Genomic DNA, 20,938 nt, shown 5'->3' on the forward strand with positions numbered 1-20,938 from the left:
TTTTCAGAAAGTATCTCTCGAAGGCATCCTTAGGCAGAAAATCCTAGTGTGCTTTAAATGCAACCCTCTCCAACAGTTTCCTTTTCATCCCCATTTAGGTTTCTTCCTCACTGTCTTAGGTAATCTGTTTAGCTCTTTTAGTGTTCCATAACACAATATACAGTTTCATAATCCCTTTCGTCTTTCTTTTAAAATTTGATCTCAGGTCTACCTTAATGTAATAGATACCTAATTATGTGTTTATTATTATTATGGTGTAATTTGAGACCATCGAGATCTTGCTTAAATCTTCCTGACTTGTGAATTCAGCTCGAAAATTAGAAATGTTCGCATAACAAATGGATTGCAAATGCATTTACTTGAAAGTAGGATAATTGAGATTCTACTATGAATAAAAATATTGGGTCATATGAAAAGTCTCCGCGCTTTTTTGATACATTTTTTAGCAAAAATTTCTTTATTGAAAGATTAGATTATAAGATTATTGAAAGATTTATTGAAAGATTAGATTATAAGAGATTATTATCTATGGTCTCTTGCCATTTGTCGGGTAGCTTCATAATTCCATCTGTGTAGAACTGTGGTTTATCGTCGAAACACTTGGGCGAGTGATTTTCAACAGCTCTTCGGTCGGCCAATTTTTTACCATCAAGAGAGCTTTGCAGGGACCAAAGAAAATGGTAGTCAGACAATGCAAAGTTCAGGCAAGTGGATGCATCAAAACTTCCCAACCAAGTTCCGTCAATTTGTTCCAAAGCTTCAAAGATGTGTGTGGCCGCGCATTGTGATGATGGAGCACAACTCTCTTTCTTTTGGTCAGTTCTGGTCGCTGTTTCTGTATTACTTCGTTGAAACGGTCGAGTTGTGCGCAGTACAGGGCCGAATTGATGGTTTCGCCAGAGTCCACCAGGTTGCAATTTATGTGGCACCCAAACATTAAGCTTCTTTTTGTAACCTACTCTTTTCAAATGATTCCAAATTGTCATGTGGTTGATGTTTAGTGCCTCTGCTATTTCCCGACAGCTTACGTGTCGGTTTTGCTGCACCATTTTCAAAATTTCATAGACCTTTTTCATGATTGGCCGACCAGAGCGAGGTGCATCTTTGATATCGAAATTTCCTGAACGAAATCGAGGAAACCACTCCTGTATCCTTCGTTCACTCACAGCATTATCACATACACTTCACAAAATTTTCCCATTTTCTTGTAGCCTTTTTACCTTTTTTATAGTGAAAAAGCATCACATAACATATTTCTTCAGATATTTGACTAATTTTCAAATAAATATAACTTTTTATACAAACAACGATTAAGAAAAATATTTTCACGAACAGTGGAGGTTGAATGTCACCTTTTATGCACATGTTCGTTGAAACGTGCGTAAAAGAGACAATCGGGTGAGTGTTGCCGTATTGTGAGACAATCGGGTGAGTGTAGGCATCAACACCATCTAGTGGCAAAAAAACGCGGAGACTTTTTATATGACCCAATAAATGAACTCTCATTTGTATCACTTGAGACTAAAATTATAAAGTATTACTAATGTGAGCGCTGATGTATTTATATAGAAAAATTCACTTTTCTTTTCACTTTTTTAGAAGAGATGAGCTTTTCCACTGACGTTTTCTGTTTAATTTATATAGTGAAGATAAAGCTTTATAAGAAAGATTTTAAGATAAAGATTTATAGAAAATATTAAAGTAACTTTAAAGATTTATAGAAAGCATAACAACTAATGATGCTTTCTATAAAATTACTTTTATTACCTTTCTTTATTTTTTATTTTGCATAATGTGTTCAAATTCCATTTTATTCTGAATTTATTATTTAGCTTTTAATAGCCTCAATGCATTATTCTTTTAAGTTTGCAAGTACTGAAACGGCAGTTCTATACGTTTAGATGCCTTTATAAAACAGTTGCTGTCTTTTATAGCCCTGACAATGTTTTGCGAAAAAGCTCTCTTTACTTTCCATGTTAAGTAAAAGATTCTCCAAAATATCTTGGAAAATGTTTCAGACAAATAATAGTAGTTTACTATAATTGTGAATCAGTCTAATAAAACGAGGCCATTTCTAGCATAGAAAGAGAGCTTTATGATAAAAGTATATCTTGCATTTCCTTTATTTTTTGCTAGCTATGCTGTAAAACTAATCATTGTAGATTTTATTCCTCGATCCTCTTCCAACGGAATCATTTACGATCCTCTTCCATGTTTTTCGATTTTTTATCTATACTTAGCTTAAGCTGCGTTTCAAAATAAAATATAGGGTTCCAAATTCTTGTGTTCCTCTTTATTCCTCCATAATTCAATAAATCATGTTTTCAAAGGAAATTTATCGAAGAAATTTTACCTTTCATTTTCATTTATTCTTTGTTTAAATTGCTCTGCAAGTACAGATGTGATTCTTTGAATACCTCTGCTACAGTTATTTTATTTTTAGTTCAAAATGTTACATTTTGAAGCAAAAACTGTTGAATATTCCCTATATTTTAGATGTGTCGCAAAGTGCAACACAGACATTTTAAATTTTTGTTTTTAAAAATTGTAATTCAGTAAGTAAATTATTTATTTCAGAATAATCGAAAGTTTTCCTTTTCCTCACTTTCCATTTAAAACTTTTTCTCACACTATCTAAGAGAAGACGGAAGTATTTCTTTTTGCATTTATAAGTATATTTAAGGGATGGGGGAAACAAGATATACTAAAAAAACTACTTTGATATAAGTCATTGTTAGATAGATGCACACACACACACACACACACAAAAAAAAAAAAAAAAAAAAAAAAAAAAAAAAAAAAAAAACACCTTCTACAGCAGAAATAGTGCTTTTCTGATATCATAACGAAAACTATAGTTTCTTTCTTCCTTTTTCCTTTCTTTTTCTTTAAAGCTGGATGAACAAGTATTTCGGAAGGATATATCTGTAGTTGGAAGAACAAGTAAAAATATAACGCTAACAATTATCCAGACAGAAAATCAATAGATATGAACAGAAACACAGCGTGCCTTGTTTCGAAGATGCCAGCATCTTTATGCAGGTCACTCATTGTTCGCTCAAGTTGAAGCCTAAGTTTTGTTTTGAAAAAGCAATTTTTACAGAGATGCTGGCATCATTATGCCAGAGTTCCGCTATGCAAGTGGATTTCGTTTGCTTTATTAATCAGAGGAATAAACAAAAAAAAATCAGTTGTATGGCCATGTTGGGGCATAACCGGACCCAACAACTTTATAAAGACTTTTTTCTAAAAAAGGTGGTTTTTTTTTTAGTACCGATGCTGTAGAAGGATATGCAACATTGTCTTGATCGAGGAACTATGAAGTTTTTCAATTTAAGAGTGAATTTCAAAGATGGGAGAAGCAATTTTTTCTTTTTGAAACTGTACCATATCCTTCAGAAATCCCTCTCATATTGTTAAAAAATATTACATGCTCCCTCACGTTTTCTACTTGCTTATAAAAGGTTTGGATAACTAATTTTTCTGCCTCTTTCTATGTATGTTTCATTTTCTTGTTACACTGAAGGCAGGTATTCACCTATGGCATGCTATGGCTCTTCAGACGAGCCTTAGAAAAAAGAAACAATATTTTAACGAAAATGCGAAGGCGAACAAAAATAATAATGAGTAAATTTCCGAATTTAAAAATGAAAGTATTGGTAGACCTTAAAAAAATTTATCGATGCGATAATAAATAAATCAATTAATTACGTTTAAAAACATATATTTGTTTCAAGATAAATATTATGTCAGCGAAAGAGTTTTTGTCTGCTTCTAGTTAATCATACTGAAGCTCTACAATATTTAGTTTGGAAATAATGGATAAAAAGAGAAATATGAGTAATATACTTTTTGTTACAGTTTGTTTTTTCTCTTGAAAATTTAAGGTTTCAAAGTATACGTAGAACTCTCAGTCGAGGACACAACATAATACGGTTACCATTGAAAAAAATCTTAGACGAAAATATTACGAAGAAATTTAGACGAAGGAAAACATCGTAGTCGAAAAGACAAGCAAGGAGGAAATATTATAATTTTAAAACTTCAAGGTGAAAATATTGTGACAAGAAATAAAGCCGCGACTGAACATCACTGCATTGGAACATCAGCGCATAAAATATCTAGATAAACATGAGAGTAGCTATAAAAACATCACCGAAATTTGAATTTTTTGCATTTAAGAGGTAAAAAAATACAGTATTATTTTTCATATTTTAATTGAAAAAAGTAAATGAAATATTATTTCTTAAATTTTACTTTATGTTTTCCCCTTTGATTTTAGACGTTTAATTTGCAGTTCGAAATAACTTATTACTGTTTTTTGACATCCCTATTTATTTGCACTGCACATGCGCTAATCTTTAAAAAATCCTAGATCTGGGAGAAGTCCCGAAAGAATCATTGCTGGATGATTTATCAATTGCTCAAGTGCAAAAATACAGTTTATTAATATTTCTGTCATACAGTGTATTAAATAATTAAATAAAAAATATATTAAATCAGTGGGCTCAAACTGGTGGCCCCCGAAACAGTTTTATGCGGTCCGCCGATGCATTCAGTTATGCATTTATTTTAATGCAGTGTTTATTGATTTCAAAATAGCGCAATTCATTGGACAGGGGATTGTAATTCAGTGTTTATTAAGAAAATAAAATTGCGTCGCCAAATATTTCACTAGTCCTCAGATTCCGTATGTGACGCATGTAACAAGGCTCTGGCCGACTCGCAAAAGAAGCTAAGCTATAAAATAATCATCGCACCTCGCGAAATGACAATTCAAAAATATAAATATAAACAACATTATACGCCTACGAATTATGTTTACATGCGCGATTGTTAATACACATGAATAATGTTTATATCCGGGAATGCTACTGATTGAAAAAAGAACAAAATGAATATAATTACTATGCCAGTTAAATGAAAATATTTAGACTTTGTATCTTGCATGACTAAGGTGACACCTGAGTACAATCAATATATATATTCGCCAGGCGGCAGTTGGTAGAAATTTTATACTGGTGTGTCCGTTTTCTTTTCCTAATGAGTTGATTTTTCTTCAGTCACAAGCTGGTAAGCTGGATGTACATCTGCGCAATTGATATTTCTAAATAGATGGGGACTCTTAAAAAAATGGCTTGTAAAATCTGTTATTTGTGTTTGTCCTTAGACCTATGTTACATCAATACCAGTCATATGAAATTGTGCAAAACATTTGAGTTGTACTTTCATATGAAAATTCATCTTGTTGAGCCATGTCTTTAACAAAGGGTAGAAGAAATGTGACAGAAAAGAACGTGCATTTCATGATAAATGAGAATTTCATACTTTTGTGGTGTTGAGCGCAACAAAATTGTAGTTTATTTGTAATAAGAAAATATCATTTTCAAAAGAATGCATCTTAGTCCGCATTACGAAACGAACGAAAGATAAAAATTTGAAATTTTGGAAGAATAGCAAAATATTTTACGGAAGCAAATAATTCCAGTGAATTAGCAGTTCACGCAAGTTTTGCTGTCGCACACATCATTGCAAAAAGATAAAAAACGTTTAGTGATGGTGAATTCGTTAAAGATTATTTGATTAAATCTGCTAATCCGACGAAAAACAATTATTTATAAACATTAGTTTGACAGCCAACACAATAGCGGAAAGTATTAACGAACTTGCTACTTATTTGTGATATCAGTTAAATAAAAAACATTATAGATTTTGCAAAATTCTGAATTTCATTTGATAAGAGTACTGCCATAACAGTTATGGCACAGCGTGCCGTTATTTTACGAGGTGTTACTGATGAACCTGAAGCAGTTGAGAAATTACTGGAAATTCTTTATGAAAGGAAAATTGTTGCGCAGAATATTTTTTCTGAAATAAATACTGTAATAGATAAATATAAATTAAGTTGGATTAAAATGGTTGGATTTCCAAGTGATGGTGTAACTGCCACGGTTGGTATATAAAATGGTGTAGCGGTAAAATTAAGAAATATTGTGAAAGAAGAAAATTTCCACAATACGTTTTGCGGTATACATTGCATTATTCATCAAGAACCATTCTGTGCGAAAAGTTTTGCAAACAGATGATATTCTGGAAACAGTAATTAAAATAGGAAACGTTATCAGTGGACAAGGTCTGAATCATTGAGAATTTGTTGCATTGCTTGCAAACATTGAACACAAATACGGAGAAATAATTCATTTTAACGAGGTGAATGAAGTCTACGAGCTATATTAAAATGCTGTTCTGATTTAATAAAGGAAATTAAAATTTTCATGACGGAAAAAAATTCGACCAGCTACATAATGATATATGGGTAACAGATTTAGTATTTCTCATTAATTTAAACAGCCATTTAAATATTTCCAATAAAGAACTGAAAGGAAAGGATAAACTTATCATTGACATGTATACTTCTAGTAAAGCTTTTAAAGTTTTTTTCAAATGTGGGAAACCAAACTGAAATAAGAAAATTCAAAAAATTTTCTATGTCTTAAATCCCACCTTATTACTCCAAATGAAAAATCTCAGGAGCACACAAGAAAAATAGCATTATTACAAAACGAATTTGAAAATAGATGTAACGAATTTAATGATTTGGACTCCGATTTTAAATTATTTTCACTATCATTAAAAGCGGACACGAATAACGCAACAGAAAATAACACAGGTGGAACTAATTACTTTACTGTGTGATTTAAATCTTATTTAAATATTTGAAGATACAGACCTGATTAACTTAACGTACTTATCAAACGATGAATATCCTCATTTATGAAATTTTGCGATAAAAATAATCGCTTTATTGGAGAAGTCGAACTACAAATTCTTCTTGTTTGGCTTCTCTAATAATGACTCTTAAGCGTGTTATTTTAACCAAAATAATCGCTTTGTTTGGGTATGCATTTATATGCAAACAGTTTTTCTCGCAGTTGAAAACTAACAAGTCTGATAAAAGGGGTCGATTGACTAATTGAACATCTACAATCCGTAATGAATATAGTTTTCAGTAATTTTCCTCCAATGCTACAAACGTTATTAAACTCGAAATGCCGTAAATTTTCAAAGTGTAGTAAAAAATAAAGAAGTGAAAAATTATTTACATAGAAGCATGAGTATTTTTTCTGCATGTGTCGATTAAAAGTTAAATACGTAAAAGAAAGAGAACAGGCTTTTGTTATTTATTCCTGTTTTGTTCTACCGAGGAAATTTTCTCTGAAATTCTGGTAAGTATTTGTAATTTGTTTACTTTATCTTTATGTTAAAAACTTGCTATTCTGTGGTTAATTCAACGTATTAGAATTATTTGAAATAAATTTTAATCCAAAAATTTAATATTTAGCTATTAGTACATTTAAATTCCGAAGCGCAACCAACAGAAATGTGTTACAAAGAGAAAATAAGAACGATAAATTTGAATTTTTTTCACTTTTTATTATTAATATTTATGTAAGTTTTGATAAATATTTACTAAGATAAATTTGAAATTAAGTTAAAATTTAGTTAATTATTTGAAATTTAGTTTGAAATTTTGTTAAAATAGTTCTCTCCTGCTAGCTGCTTTCGGACTGTGAATGCAGCACAAAAGCAGTTTGAGTCCGAGACTACTGTATTAATTATTTAGATCTGTACAATAAATAGCATAAATTCCAGAATGCATGTTTCTGTGTGTGTGTTTCTGTATCCAATTAAGTACTCAAGATGACACTGTTCTCCGAAAAGTATGTTTTACAGAATTTTGTATTTTTTCGATGCACATGATGCATCTCTAATGTTTCAAAGCTACTCTTTTTTTACAACGACATTTCTTATGATAGTTTTCAACTTGGCTTCTCCTACTATGATTTTTTACTACGATGCTTTAAATTTGCTTCTCGCTGTTCTTTTCTACCATGATAATTTTATACAATGGTGCTCATTGCGTCTCTTATGGCATTTTTATCTTGTTTTTTTCACAATGGTTCCGGCGAATACCTTTTAGTGTTAGCAGCTGATCGGCCGCGTTTTTTTAAATCTAATTAAGCCACGCTGTTTGCTTGCTTGTATTCTATATCGGTTTGTTAGGAGGAATTTGGTTTATTTTGGGAATCCCTAGCCAGAGTGTAAAGTTTGGAATTATTGCAACAATATTAACTTAGTTCGAAAGCTTTCATGTATTAATAGAACAACTTTATACATTCAAGCTAAAATAAAATATTGCTCTAAAATATATAATAGTTTCATTTCTAAAGATCTTAAGGTAAATTTAAGTTTCTTTAGAGATCTACGCCTATCTTCACCCTAACGGAACTGGGAAAATTAGCCCAGTCATCAAGAAGAGTCGACTCAAACCCCGCTCCTCTCATTTCCGAGCATGGAAAATTGACAGTTAGAATAATGTGTTCAGGAAACAAGTAAATTACACGCATTTTATTACTTTTAACTGTTTAATTAATATAAGAGTGTTATTAATAATAATACGATGAAAGTAGTCTAATTCTACTGCACAAGGTGCGTCAATGGTTCTAAGTATCATTGCAACTATTATTTAAATTTTTTATCCAGCGTCCTTAACTTGCTCCGAAGCCTTAAATTTCACCTTTCACCGTGTCCTTTAACCTTGCACCTTGCATCGTGTCCTTAACTTTCGTCGCAAATTCGCATAATCTAAACGTTAATTCTCATTTCAGTTAGGGGCAAGAGTTAGGGATTAAATACTGTGGTTTCTTGACTGTAACTCATACTGCTACTGAATCACAGATGACTGTTGACTGTGGGCAGAAGTGTTCGTTGCTGAAATGAGATAGTTCGAGATTTATTATTAGATGCAGATTTGAGAACCCCACGAAAGGCTAAATGGTAGTTACGATTTAGTTTGATTAGGAAAATTCCAGATCTCTATTTGTATAGACCAGTCAGATCTTTGTGCATTATAGCGGCAGTTAGATTAATGTGAAATCCTGTCACAAGCAGCAAGACTTTTGTTTTCTATGCTGTTTTTAGGCTGAACCACAAACTGTCGTATATATTGATACAGTTTAGTTATTTGATATTACTGATAATTAAGGTTTATATTTATTTGCTTTGTAAATTCTTATTTTTGGTGCAGGCGATGACTCTCCATGGCACTTTATGTTAAAAAAAAAAAAAGGTTAGTGGACAGATTAGTGGTTATTAACAGCTACATCATCTCCTCTGAAAGAAGTTGAAGTTGTAGAATGAATATTGTCTCATTTCAGAAGTTGTTTCTTATTTCCAAAGATGCGTTCGTCCAGTATTTGTATTCATTCATCCAAAACATCAGTCCGCCCTAATTCTTGAAACATCTTCAAGAAGATTAAACTACATCTTGCATTTCTTTTGACTAAAAATACGACAGAGGATATCTTGTCAATTTCGACTAAATTATAGTTAAAGAAAGAAAATAAAAATAAAATAAAATAAAAAACTACGAAAGAAAAGAAAGAAAGAGTTACAAAGTAAATATAAAAGTATACTTCGAAAAAAAAAAAAAAAAGAGAGCGACAGTTCTATATCGCTTCTACTAGACCGATTGACTAAATTCAACTTGCGATTTCCATGTCTCGAAAGCGCGACTTAGGATGTATGTTAGATTTGTATGTAGCACTTCTCTAACATAGCTATTTTGACACAAAACCGGAATTTTTCTAAAATAAAATACCATTTGTTTTTCATATTTAAATTCTACGATTCAAATTATGCCCACATACTAAATTTTGAGATTTTTGATGAGAAATTTAAAAATTGACCTTGGCGCATTTTTTTTTTTTTTTTTTTTTTTTTTTTTTTTCAGTTTGGGCCAAGAAAAATTCACTTGGCGAACTTCTTAATTTATAGCAACATATTTTCCTTTCCTTTTTTCATTGTCCACGAGCGCAAAAAAGTCATCGTTCATATTTTCAAATAATTTTGACAAAGTGCGTAAACCACATTTTCGTAACTATGGGTATGGCTTGTAATAAATACGCCGAATTTCAAAACGCGCCCAAATGTAAATTCACGTATATCTTATCTTAGGAAATTTTGACTAAAAAAACTTTAAGATGATGGCAAAAATTTTATGGTTTAATTTTTTTGCAGGTATGCTTAGAAATACATCTACTTTAAGATGATGGCAAAAATTTTATAGTTTAAAATTCAAAACTGTTTTTGAAAAATTTATAAAAATATTTTAAAATAAAATTTTAAAAATAAATCGTAAAAAAGGGGCTAATTTTATTTGGAATGAACCTAAATTTCGAAATATGAAAGGAAGAATCAAATAATTTAATAAAAAAGAGATATTAATAAATATAGATCAAACTTAATTAACATTGAGGAGCTAAAATTTTGAGAGCTAATTTCAAATTAAATTAACATTGAGAGCTAATTTTTTAAAAACGACTTGTACGATTTTTACAATCTTGGCAGTTTGGAATAATTTAAGTCATAGAATCGAAATATGAAAAAAAAAAAAAAAAAATGTCACGCCATTTCAGAAAAAGTTCGATTTTGTGTCAAAATACTTATGTTAGAATAATGCTATATACGTATTCTAAGTCGCGCATTCGAGACAAGAAAAACGCAAGTTGAATTTCGTCAATCGGCCCAGTAGAACGGGAGATATAAAACTGTCCTATTTTGTTTTCGCAATGTGCAAGTGGGTAGAAGTCAATCATTGCTGTAAGTGCACTTTATAAATAATTTTTATGAATGGTATTCTGACACTTCGAAGATTAGTGACAAAATAGATTCTGAATTTTAATTTTATAATCAGTTTGTTATTGACTCAAAAGCAAATATAATGGTAACCGAGTATTTATAATGTTGCAAGGTATTCGTTTTAGAGGATTTCATGTGCATTACTGATTTGTTCATTTTGGTTTCGTTTCAATGAATGCCAAAAAAAGGAATATTTTGAGGCTGGATAGTAAAATAATTGCAGGTTATTTTATACACATAATTTTAATATATGAAAATATTAGGCGTGGCGTATTTAATTATGGCAAAGCACACTAGGGTTATCTGCCTAAGGGAAGGGATGCCTTCGTGGAGGACTTTCTAAGGGAAACTGGCTCGTATACACATTACACATGGGGAAAACCACGAAAACGCTCATGCAGCCAGCCCGTTCGCGGGATTCGAACCTCGGACCGAACTACCAGTGTTCAGCGACTTTGCCGCTGAAAATATTAGGAAAAAAGAAATAGTAAAATTAATGTTATGACCTTTTGAAAATTTTAAGATTTTTCGAAACGAAAAAAATATGCCAGGTATTTGAAATTTAGATAAAAAATGGCGATTTGGCATACCTGATTATTACTTATTAGAAGCTTTATATATATAAATTCCTCTTTTTTATGCTCGGAAATGGAAGTCTCTTTAAAACTTAAAAACAACTCTTTTTATTATCTGGAGAATGTGTTTTACTATAGTTCAGTTTTCTTCAGATATTGTTTATCTTCAGATATTGATATTTTGTAAGTTTTCACACCAAGTTTTAATATTACTTTGTGATTCGATTATTTGATATGTACTAACAGTACCCATTTTTCCATGATAATTTATTAATTTGATGAAAAATCTTATTCTGTAAATTTTATGAAAACATTAAAGAATTATGAAATACGGGAGAATGTTACCAGAAAATGAAATCAAGATATAAAATCTTACAGTTCCATATTTCTGTGAATATTAAGAGAGATCGTAAAGAGAGATGATTTGCTGTCCAATCTTAAGTTCTAAAATGTAATGAAATAAATTCAGACCGAGGTTTAAATTTAACCTTTCCATTTACTCGTCAGCATAAGCATGTAAACAATAGCAGAAAATCAAATTCCTTCAGTTTACGAGAAATTCAGAATAGATGCTGAAGTAAAATAAAAATAATATTAAATACAAAGTAAAGTGCAGCTACTAAACTTTGCCTTTCACTGTGCAGATACGGCTAGCAAAGCTAAAGTTGATTTTAAACAATTCAGTCGCAGGGAAAAGTAATAGAGTGATGGTCAGAGATAGCTGCCAAAGGCTCCCTTTCTCGAATTCATAAACTCCGAGCTTATATATATTAAAATTTGCATCCTGGTGGAAGCCATCGAAAGTAGAGTTGGAAGTATACAAAAAGTAATAATTATAAAATTGTTATGTCACCTTAGAAATACTTATATGCGAAGTATCATTTTAAAATTTCTTTAATATAAAAGAAAAGTAACATTTTGTTCTCGGCTTTGGAATTTTACTTGTAAGAAAAAGAAACTTCTTTGATGATAGAATAGTTTAAGAAAAAGAAGTTTTTTTGATGATAGAATAGTTTAAATCTCTTTATTCTTTTCTATATAACTTGCTTTTGAAGATTTTTGGGTAAAGTTCTATATCTGAGCGGAAGTGCATTGCTCCGTATACATCTTTAAACATTCCTTTGGATATATGCAAGTCTTGCTTCAAAGTTAAAGAAAGAGCTCCAAGGATCGTTTCTTTGTATTAAATTTAGATTACTTTGTTACGTCTAAAAAGGGAAAAACATTCATGTCCTCCATTGGAGTAGGCCATGGAATTGTTAACATTTAAAGTTAAGTCCTCAAATATTTAAAATTTTTCCAACGAAACGCGTTCCATTATTTTTGCAGTTATCTGGGGAGCAAAAAGTAATTTATTTGAGACAGCTTTATTTTAATATCAAGATAAAACGAGGAATAAAAAAGAAACTAGCTTTAGTAAAGACTATGAAAAAGTGGTCTAAGGTAACTCAAAGCATAAATATAAATCTTTTTATCTCACTGTTTTATATAAAATGACACCAATGTGTACTTGTTTGTGTACATTTACCTTTATTTATCTGTATTTTATCTTATAATGGCTCTTTCTAATTTCCTATTTATTGCGAATTTGCTTTTATTTATTTATGATTACTTATTATTAATTTCGTGCCTTCCTATATTGCAATTTTATTATAATTTGTTTATCAAAATGAGTAGAATTAGAAAGATTGCCTATTACAGGTTCGAAGGATAATTTTTTTTCCAAGCTTATAAGGTTAAACACAATTTAGCTTAATATAAAATAAATCTAACCATCTAGCATGAAAGAAGAATTTTCTTTTGCAATATATATTTATATATATTGAAAGTATGTACCTCATGTTTGGTCGAGGGATAAAGTAATGAGTTGGTGACGTACGTGTTTTCAAAATTTATGCTAGCAGTTATTTGTTTGAACACGAAAATTAATTTTAACCACCTGAAAGTTCCACAGATAAACGATTTAACTGTTTGACTGATAGTTTTTGCATGCTATAAGTTCACAGCGAAAGCCTTAACCACTATTCTAGATGATCAGGAGGGAATTGAAATTTTGTCGAATTAAATAATAACTCACGCAATAAGATAAACAGTTGTAGCAGCCCAAAGAGAAAAACAGACGTAAAGCGCATAAATGGAAGGAATATCGTAGATTTCCAAAATTACCCACAGAGCAAGATCTAAAGCAGCAGTCACGGTGCTCGATGCTTCTATCAAAATAGTTGCAGACTCTTAACTAACTCACGGCTCTAATGCAGCCAATATTTATAGCTTTCCTTAAGGGAAAGAGTACCCATATCTTCGAAAGTACGTTTTATTCAAACAGATGTCACCAAGTAGGTGAGAAATGTCAAATTTCGTCAATATAGTGAAACATATTGTAGACAAAATCCAGTTAGAAGGATTAATATTCAAATATCTTGTTATGCTTGAGCTATCTCTATAGTTAAAACTTTGATAAATTCAGAATTAGAAGATTTATGAATTAATGCATGAAATAAATATTTACAAACACAATTAAGTGGTCACATATTCAATTAAATAAAAACGTCCAAGAATATTATTGCATAAAATGCACTAAATATATATGATTAAAAACAAAGATAACATATTAGAAGAATAACATATAAGAATATGAACAACCTCTATTCAAAAGAAATCAGTACGAATATTCACAAAAACTTTACACATCGTGTTTAATTTATCTTAGTTCAAGACATCTTAGTTTTTTAATCTTTTAATCATAATAAAATTCCTTCAAAATTTATTTTTTCTGTTTGCATTAAACTTTATAATAAGTTTCCTATTTAAAAGTCAGTTCATCGAAAACTCTCAATTATGAAGGGTTAATAAGCTGAATTTGCAGCTACTGAAGTTTAATCTATCATTTTGTAGAGCCATTATGTTTATCGAAACAGAAGATAAGATAAATGTGCAATACCCTCCCTAGGATTCGAACTTAGGGCATTCAGATCGCTAGCCGAACGTTTCCTATTACAACACGAAGGGAATGTTGGAGAACGTACTTTACAATTTAATAAAATATGGTTTCATATTTGAATGGCATTTAGAAGTTAGATTTTTAATAATCAGATTAATTAAATGAATATGATTAGTATTTTTCAGTACTGTGCGTTTGAGTTGATATTACTATATATATTATTATGATAATATTCTATACTTTCCTAGTTTCATCATCATCTGTGGAGGATGTTCAGAGAAGTATATAGGTGAGCGTATCTCAGATTTCGATATAGCGTTATCAAAAGATGCATATTGTCTTCCGTAAAGAGATTCGAAAAGTCTTAAACCTGCAGTTTTCTGATATTTAAAGTATCTAATTTTCAGAAAAATATCTAGAAAAATATCTGATATCAGCACTGAAGCTTTAACTGAAATCAATACAGATCTGAACTTGATTAGTTTCTCTGTTTCACTGAAATCTGATAGAAAATCATTTGATTTTGGGTACCATGTATTTAATTTTATTTTAGGCATTTTATTTATTAAGTAGATTAGGAGTTTCTTATCTCTGTACATCAAATTATCAACTGCATGTGTTTATTTTTTTATACGCTAAGCTTTAAGCTTCCTTGGTTGGTTTAAAACTTCCTCGAGAAACAGCGAAATCGACAAAATGGTTTACATCAGTTTTGACCATTACACACCCTTTTTTATTCACTTTTTTCAAAGATTATGAGTAGTATTACGATGCTTAATAGGTCATTATGTATTTAAAGAGAGTATACTTTGAATGCAATAAGCAAGACTACAGGAATCAAAATAAACAACTGTGTGAATTAATTTGATGTATAAATACAACGAATAGAAAATATTAAGTCAAAAGGGAAAATTTACCTCCCCTCTGTAAATGATGAAACAATGGTCACTGTGAATTGAAATAATAGAAGTTTATTTATAAAACAACTATACCGTAAAACTTCAGTCTTGCATCATGTACAGGATTTTCTGTCAAGTAGAATTATATACGCAAACCTGTGCTTTTCTTCTACCTAATAATAAAATATAATGTGGATTTCTTTCAATATTTATCTTCATGAACGTTTTTAGTAAATGTATAAGGTATTTCTCCCGCCTTCTTGGCATGCCTTCGTAGTGTGCTGGTCTGCACGCTGGGCGTGTATTCCAGAGGTCCATGGTTCGATTCTCGGCGAAGTCGATGCTTATTTTTCACTTCTTCCTGTTTAAAAAAAAAACCTAATGAACTTTGGATTTTATGTCTAATTTATTGTTAACACATAAAAATGTTTTTATTATTTATTTATTATTACTAATTAATATTATTAGCTTGTAAAAGAAAAAATACACAACATTTTATTATATTTCATTTGCCTTGTTAGACCTCGCAAATTCGATAGCAAATTTTTAGAACTGAATTTTGCCCTCAAGTTTCACTTTCCGAAGTTTCTGACCACAGCAGAATTTCTTAATGTATTTATCGGCAGTTTCAGTCTGAATTTATTGCTCCGTTCGCATTGCACTATTTCCTGATCGCACGATCTTTTCGTTCTAGTCGGCCATTAAAGAAGAGCACAGACTGAGTGCTTTGGTGAAACTGATGGACTTCGAGACGGCGATCGGCCCCAGGAATGCCCTAATGATCAATCCTCAGGGGATCGTTAAGAAGAATCCTTATTTTGAAGGTAATATGCGGCGCCATAAACGCCAAGTCGCGCTGGAGTTCTTAATTTAATTACTCCTATGCGGCTGCATTTTGCGGTAGCATTATTTGGTCCGGACTAATGTTGTCTGGAACACTTAAAGGCAGAATCTTAAACAGCTGGAGCTAATAGTGAAGCTTTAAGTTAATTGAGATGCAAGTCAGGCTTAGGTCGATTATGAAAGGCATGATGTAAAGGATAGAAGTAACTGTAATCTCACTTTTATAAAGGTGAATAAAAGGATTTTAGTAAAGCATTGAGTTAGAATTCGGTTAATTACCATTCATCGATTAATAGTGAAACAAACGGAAAATCTTTAGATGTAATGAAAACATTCTGTCTTTATTATATGAGAGCAGTTAATTTTAGCGAAGAAAGACAAACTTTTCTGCTCTGAAGAGTGGCATTCTTCATAGAAATTATCTATGTACTTTTCTTTTGTCTTCGGAAAGTCATTAAGAAATCAAAGAAATGTAAAACGTTAATACATTAAATAGAACGACAAAATTCTGAACTGAATTTAATTAAAACTTGAATCTTATAGTTTAGAATTATATAAGCATAATATATAATGCACTCAGATTTAGTCTAACAATTGGGAGTGGAGTCTGTTATTAAAAATTTATTCGTATATTTCTCTTTATTTTTCGTAAATAAAAATAATAACCTATAGTTAGTTCACAACATAAAACTAAGTCTTTAAATTTGAAAAAGATTAGCACCGCAACTCAAAAGAATGTCTTTGAAGTTCTGGAGTTTGTTTCTGCGTTTGATTTCTGAATCTAAAACTGCATAAACATAAAAATAGAGAAATTTTAAAAACCTGTGTTACTGATTGAAAAAAAATGAAAAAAAAAATCTGAAAGGCTGATTCATATTTAACGTCGCACTAGAGGGCTTGTTATGGTTTTTTATGTTCTGGCTGACTCTCGCTGCTTACCAGTCTGTTCTTAGATTCACTCCTGGTAACCCAACCTTTTTTTTTGTATTTTTAATTTTGCTATTAGATATTGCTTTCTTTTCATTTACACCACATACAATTATGAAGTTTTACTTGTTTTGGTAGCATAAACTAGTATCAAACTAACAGACATTAATCGAATTATTGCTATATCTGGACAGAACTACAGAGTCTTATGGAGGCTTTAAAACGAACCTTTTATTAAGTCAGAACTGGAACATAAATGTACGTCTCATGCTTAACAAGTTTGCCAATAATTCCGTAATTTGCGGTTTTATTTCTGATAGCCGTTATATTCTGTGTTCGAAATGATCAGGATCTTTTAAATAACCATAAATATTTTAAAATTCGGCTCGGTTTTTAACTCAGAAATAACTACTTCGCGAGAAACTAAAATTTTTGAAATCAACATAGTACGTTTGAGTTCACTCTCCTCATCATTTAATTTAATTCTTGACAGAGTATCTGCGATGACATTTTCATTACCGGGAGTATGCTTAATTATTAAGTTATATTCTTGCAGTTTAAGGACCCATCTTGTGAATCTTCGTGATACATTCTTCCCGGAATACAAACGGCGGAATTATCTGAATAAAATTTTATAGGTGCTTTCTCAAATTTCTGAATCAATTAAAGAATTGCTAACGTCTCCCTTTCTGTTGCTTTATATTTCCCCTGACTTGAATTAAGTGTCTTACTAAAATATGCAACTGACTGAACGTCTTGCATAAGCACTGCTACTACCGCGAAATCTGATGCATGTGCGGGAATTTCTAGATTTTTCATTTGCTTCAGGAAATTTCAAAACTGGATATTGTATCAATGCGGTCTTAAGACTTAGTTTTCTTTCTCTATTATTAATAGCAGTTCTGCTATCTCTATGAAGTCTTTTATGGAAGTCCTATAATAAGAATATAGCCCAAAAATGAGGACAACTTCTTCGTAGTATTAAGCGGAGGATAATTTTTGATTACAACTATTTTAGAATAGCCGGTTTCGATTCTTTTCTTAGATATCTTACTGTCCAAGCAATGAAGTTCTTTGACAGAAAATTTGCATTTTGATGTATTTATTTTTAATCCTCTTTGTATTAGAAGTGAAACACTACTTGTAAATTTCGAATTTGTTCGTCTATAGTCTCGCTGGTTGTAACTATATAATTTAACTATATAATTAACAAATAAACGTAGATTTTTCGAGGACATGTTTTTATATAACATTCACAGCCTTCTGAAACGTGGTTGGTGATCAGCATAAGTCAAGTGGCATTCTCAGAAAGGCATAAACGCTTGACTTAGTAATAAATGCGGTTTTTAACACAATCTGTGGTTTTAAACATATTTAAAAATATCTAGACATAAGATCTAGCATTGTCATATAATTTTTTGATTTTACCTTCTTAGTTATTTCTTCAATTATAGGAAATGAATAAACTGGATGTTCAGTTATACTACTTAATATTTTATAATCAATTGGAAAACGCCATGCTTTATGGGTCGTCGGTGGAAAATTATTTTTCTTACGATGTAGTACTACCGGGCTAGCGTAAGGGCTGCTTATGGGAAGTAGCAGAATCTTATTACTTATCACCTCTTGAATGTGTTTTTCAATCATTTCTCCCTTAACTTTATATTAGAGGTAGGGCTTTGCTCGACAGGGGTGGGCTATTTCCTATGTCAATGCTGTGGTTTACAGTTGGCGTTAAACCTGTTCCTCATCAAATAAATCAACGAAATTTCTTACCAACTTTTCTCTTTCAGCCTTTCTTCTATCTCTATTGCTGGAATTGAGAGAGGGTCCTGTTCTCGTGTTGTGACGGTAGGTCAAAGGTTATGGCAAAAGTTAAATTTAACATATAACATACCGCTTCTAAGAATAATTACTTAATTTTATGGAATGTGCCCAATAAGCCAATGTATTCCAACTACAAATAAAAAGCAAAAGCAATAATCCAACTGCTAAAATACCGGGATTGTCGACTGTAACATTCAATAATATTAAAACATGTTACCTTACCTGCATAGTGCCATTTCTTAGCTTCAGAACACACGAGAAACATACTTTTGCGCATTATGTTAAATTTAGTTTTGAGAAGCTACACTCTGAATTTACTAATTTCTTGAATAAATAAATATATAATTTTATCGTTACGCCAAAATTACCTTTCATAGGATAAAGAAAAAACACGGATCTTGATCGTTCTTTATCGCTTCTATTCGCAAGGCTGCACGTGCACATTAGATCTTGAATCATCCTTGCTAATTAATTATGATGAAGATTCTCTTTAGCCGTAACCATCCAGAATTTTTAGTTTCAGAAAAGCAGCTTCTTATGGCCATCGACAATTTTTTGCAATGATCCACATTTTTTTTTTTTTTTTTTTGCCGCAAAATGTTTATTTGCCGCCTTAAATTTCGTTCTTTTTAAAATGCGGAGCATATGGTGCGCTCATACTCATAGAAAGAAAGGGGGGTTAAAACTGTGCTCTGAAAATTATTTACGTTTAAACTTGAATAATAATGTCATAACGTTAGAGGAGTAAATGAGAATTTATACTGTGGCATGTGGCTATCTGTGCTTTGAATTTTATTTGGATGAGATACTTTATTTTATTTCCAAAATAAGCTATAAGAAATAAATCTCTAAGCAACATTCTGATTTTGGAAGTTAAATCATTTTTGCACATTTACCTTTTTTATGCTTCTATGTTTATGTATAAGTTGTTAAAATTGATATTTAAGCAGTATCTCCGAGCTTATTCTGCACGAGATACATAATTTAAAAGGATAAAAAAAATCTGAAATGTTTCAGATTTTAAATTACGTCCAAAGGGGCGTTTTTTAACATTTTGTGTGTTACCTTTCTTTATTAAATATCATGTTCCTCGCACTTAAACCATAAGATCCAGTGCAACAGCAATATCGCAAAATAGTTTTAAAACGAGCATATCTTTAGAATTTCCGATACAGAGACTCACGCGCTGGAGATAAAAATGTTTTTTCTGCACAACGTTGCCATTGCTCGCTTTGAAATCCTTGAGTTTGTTAATCAAAAATTCGTCAAAGTTTTAAAAAATAGGAAATCGATCATAAAACAAATTTCAAATTTCAAATTTGGTCTTCCACATGCTCATATTCGTTGGAGGATTACGTTATTCAAAATTCGATGACTCTATGTACCGTTATTTTATGACAATGTGAGAAATATACATACATTTACGCAGATTTTCATTATTTAATTTCTTCAAATATAATGCAGGACTCTAACATTTTATGGCAACAGTTTGAAAAGTGAACCGACATTTATCCGTCCGACGCAAAATGCCAAAACGAAACTAATAGTCCTTCGGGATTCAAATCCCTTTGGACTAAAAAAACTATTCTATTATATACGTAGCTGTGAAAATGCTTACAAAAGTTTAAAATATATTTAATATAAATTACATAGGTAGATGCATTATAAATTTCATTATTTAAAGATATTTTTAAAAGTTAGATTAAGATATGAATTATTAAGTATACGTATATTTGTTTTTTAATCGCTCAGCTAGTTAAGCACTGTAATGCTTTAATTTGAAACATATTTTAAGGACCCTACAGAACGCAGAATGGCAGTCTCCTGAGAATAGCCCTTTGTCAGACCGTGTAGATAATAAATTCGTTGGTACATATTCATAATATAACAAAAAGGAAAGCCTACCTATAAATATTTTTGACATAAGGGGGAAGGAGGGAATTATGAAGTTCATAATTTGTAGAACTAGTAAACACGTTTTGTTAATTACAATAATATTGTTGCGTTTTTCTCTTCTTCTGACACCAGTTGTTACGTTATTTTCTTCCTTCACGTTCGTACGGGGCTCGTGTGGATTTGGAGTGAATAACGACGACACATGATGAAGTATCGAAACACACTTTATTGGCCGGTATTAATCAAGACCGCCTCCAATAACACTTTTTACAGTCGTCGAAGATCTTCTATAAACACGTTGGAACAATCAGCTACACAGCCTTCACACT

General features: G+C 31.2%; 1 protein-coding gene across 1 annotated transcript in view; it reads left to right on the forward strand.

Moving 5' to 3' along the window:
* Nucleotides 1–20,938, forward strand: part of Rsph9 (Radial spoke head protein 9) — a 56,358-nt gene that overhangs the window by 26,946 nt on the left and 8,474 nt on the right. Inside the window, exon 4 of the mRNA XM_035360089.2 lies at nt 15,811–15,940. Coding sequence (XP_035215980.1) covers nt 15,811–15,940 — 130 coding nt within the window. The remainder of the gene's footprint in view (nt 1–15,810; nt 15,941–20,938) is intronic.

The sequence above is a fragment of the Stegodyphus dumicola genome, chromosome 4 (genome assembly GCF_044657685.1).
Source record: "Stegodyphus dumicola isolate Sdum_Otavi_A_Nest chromosome 4, ASM4465768v1".
Classification (NCBI taxonomy): Eukaryota; Metazoa; Arthropoda; class Arachnida; order Araneae; family Eresidae; genus Stegodyphus; species Stegodyphus dumicola.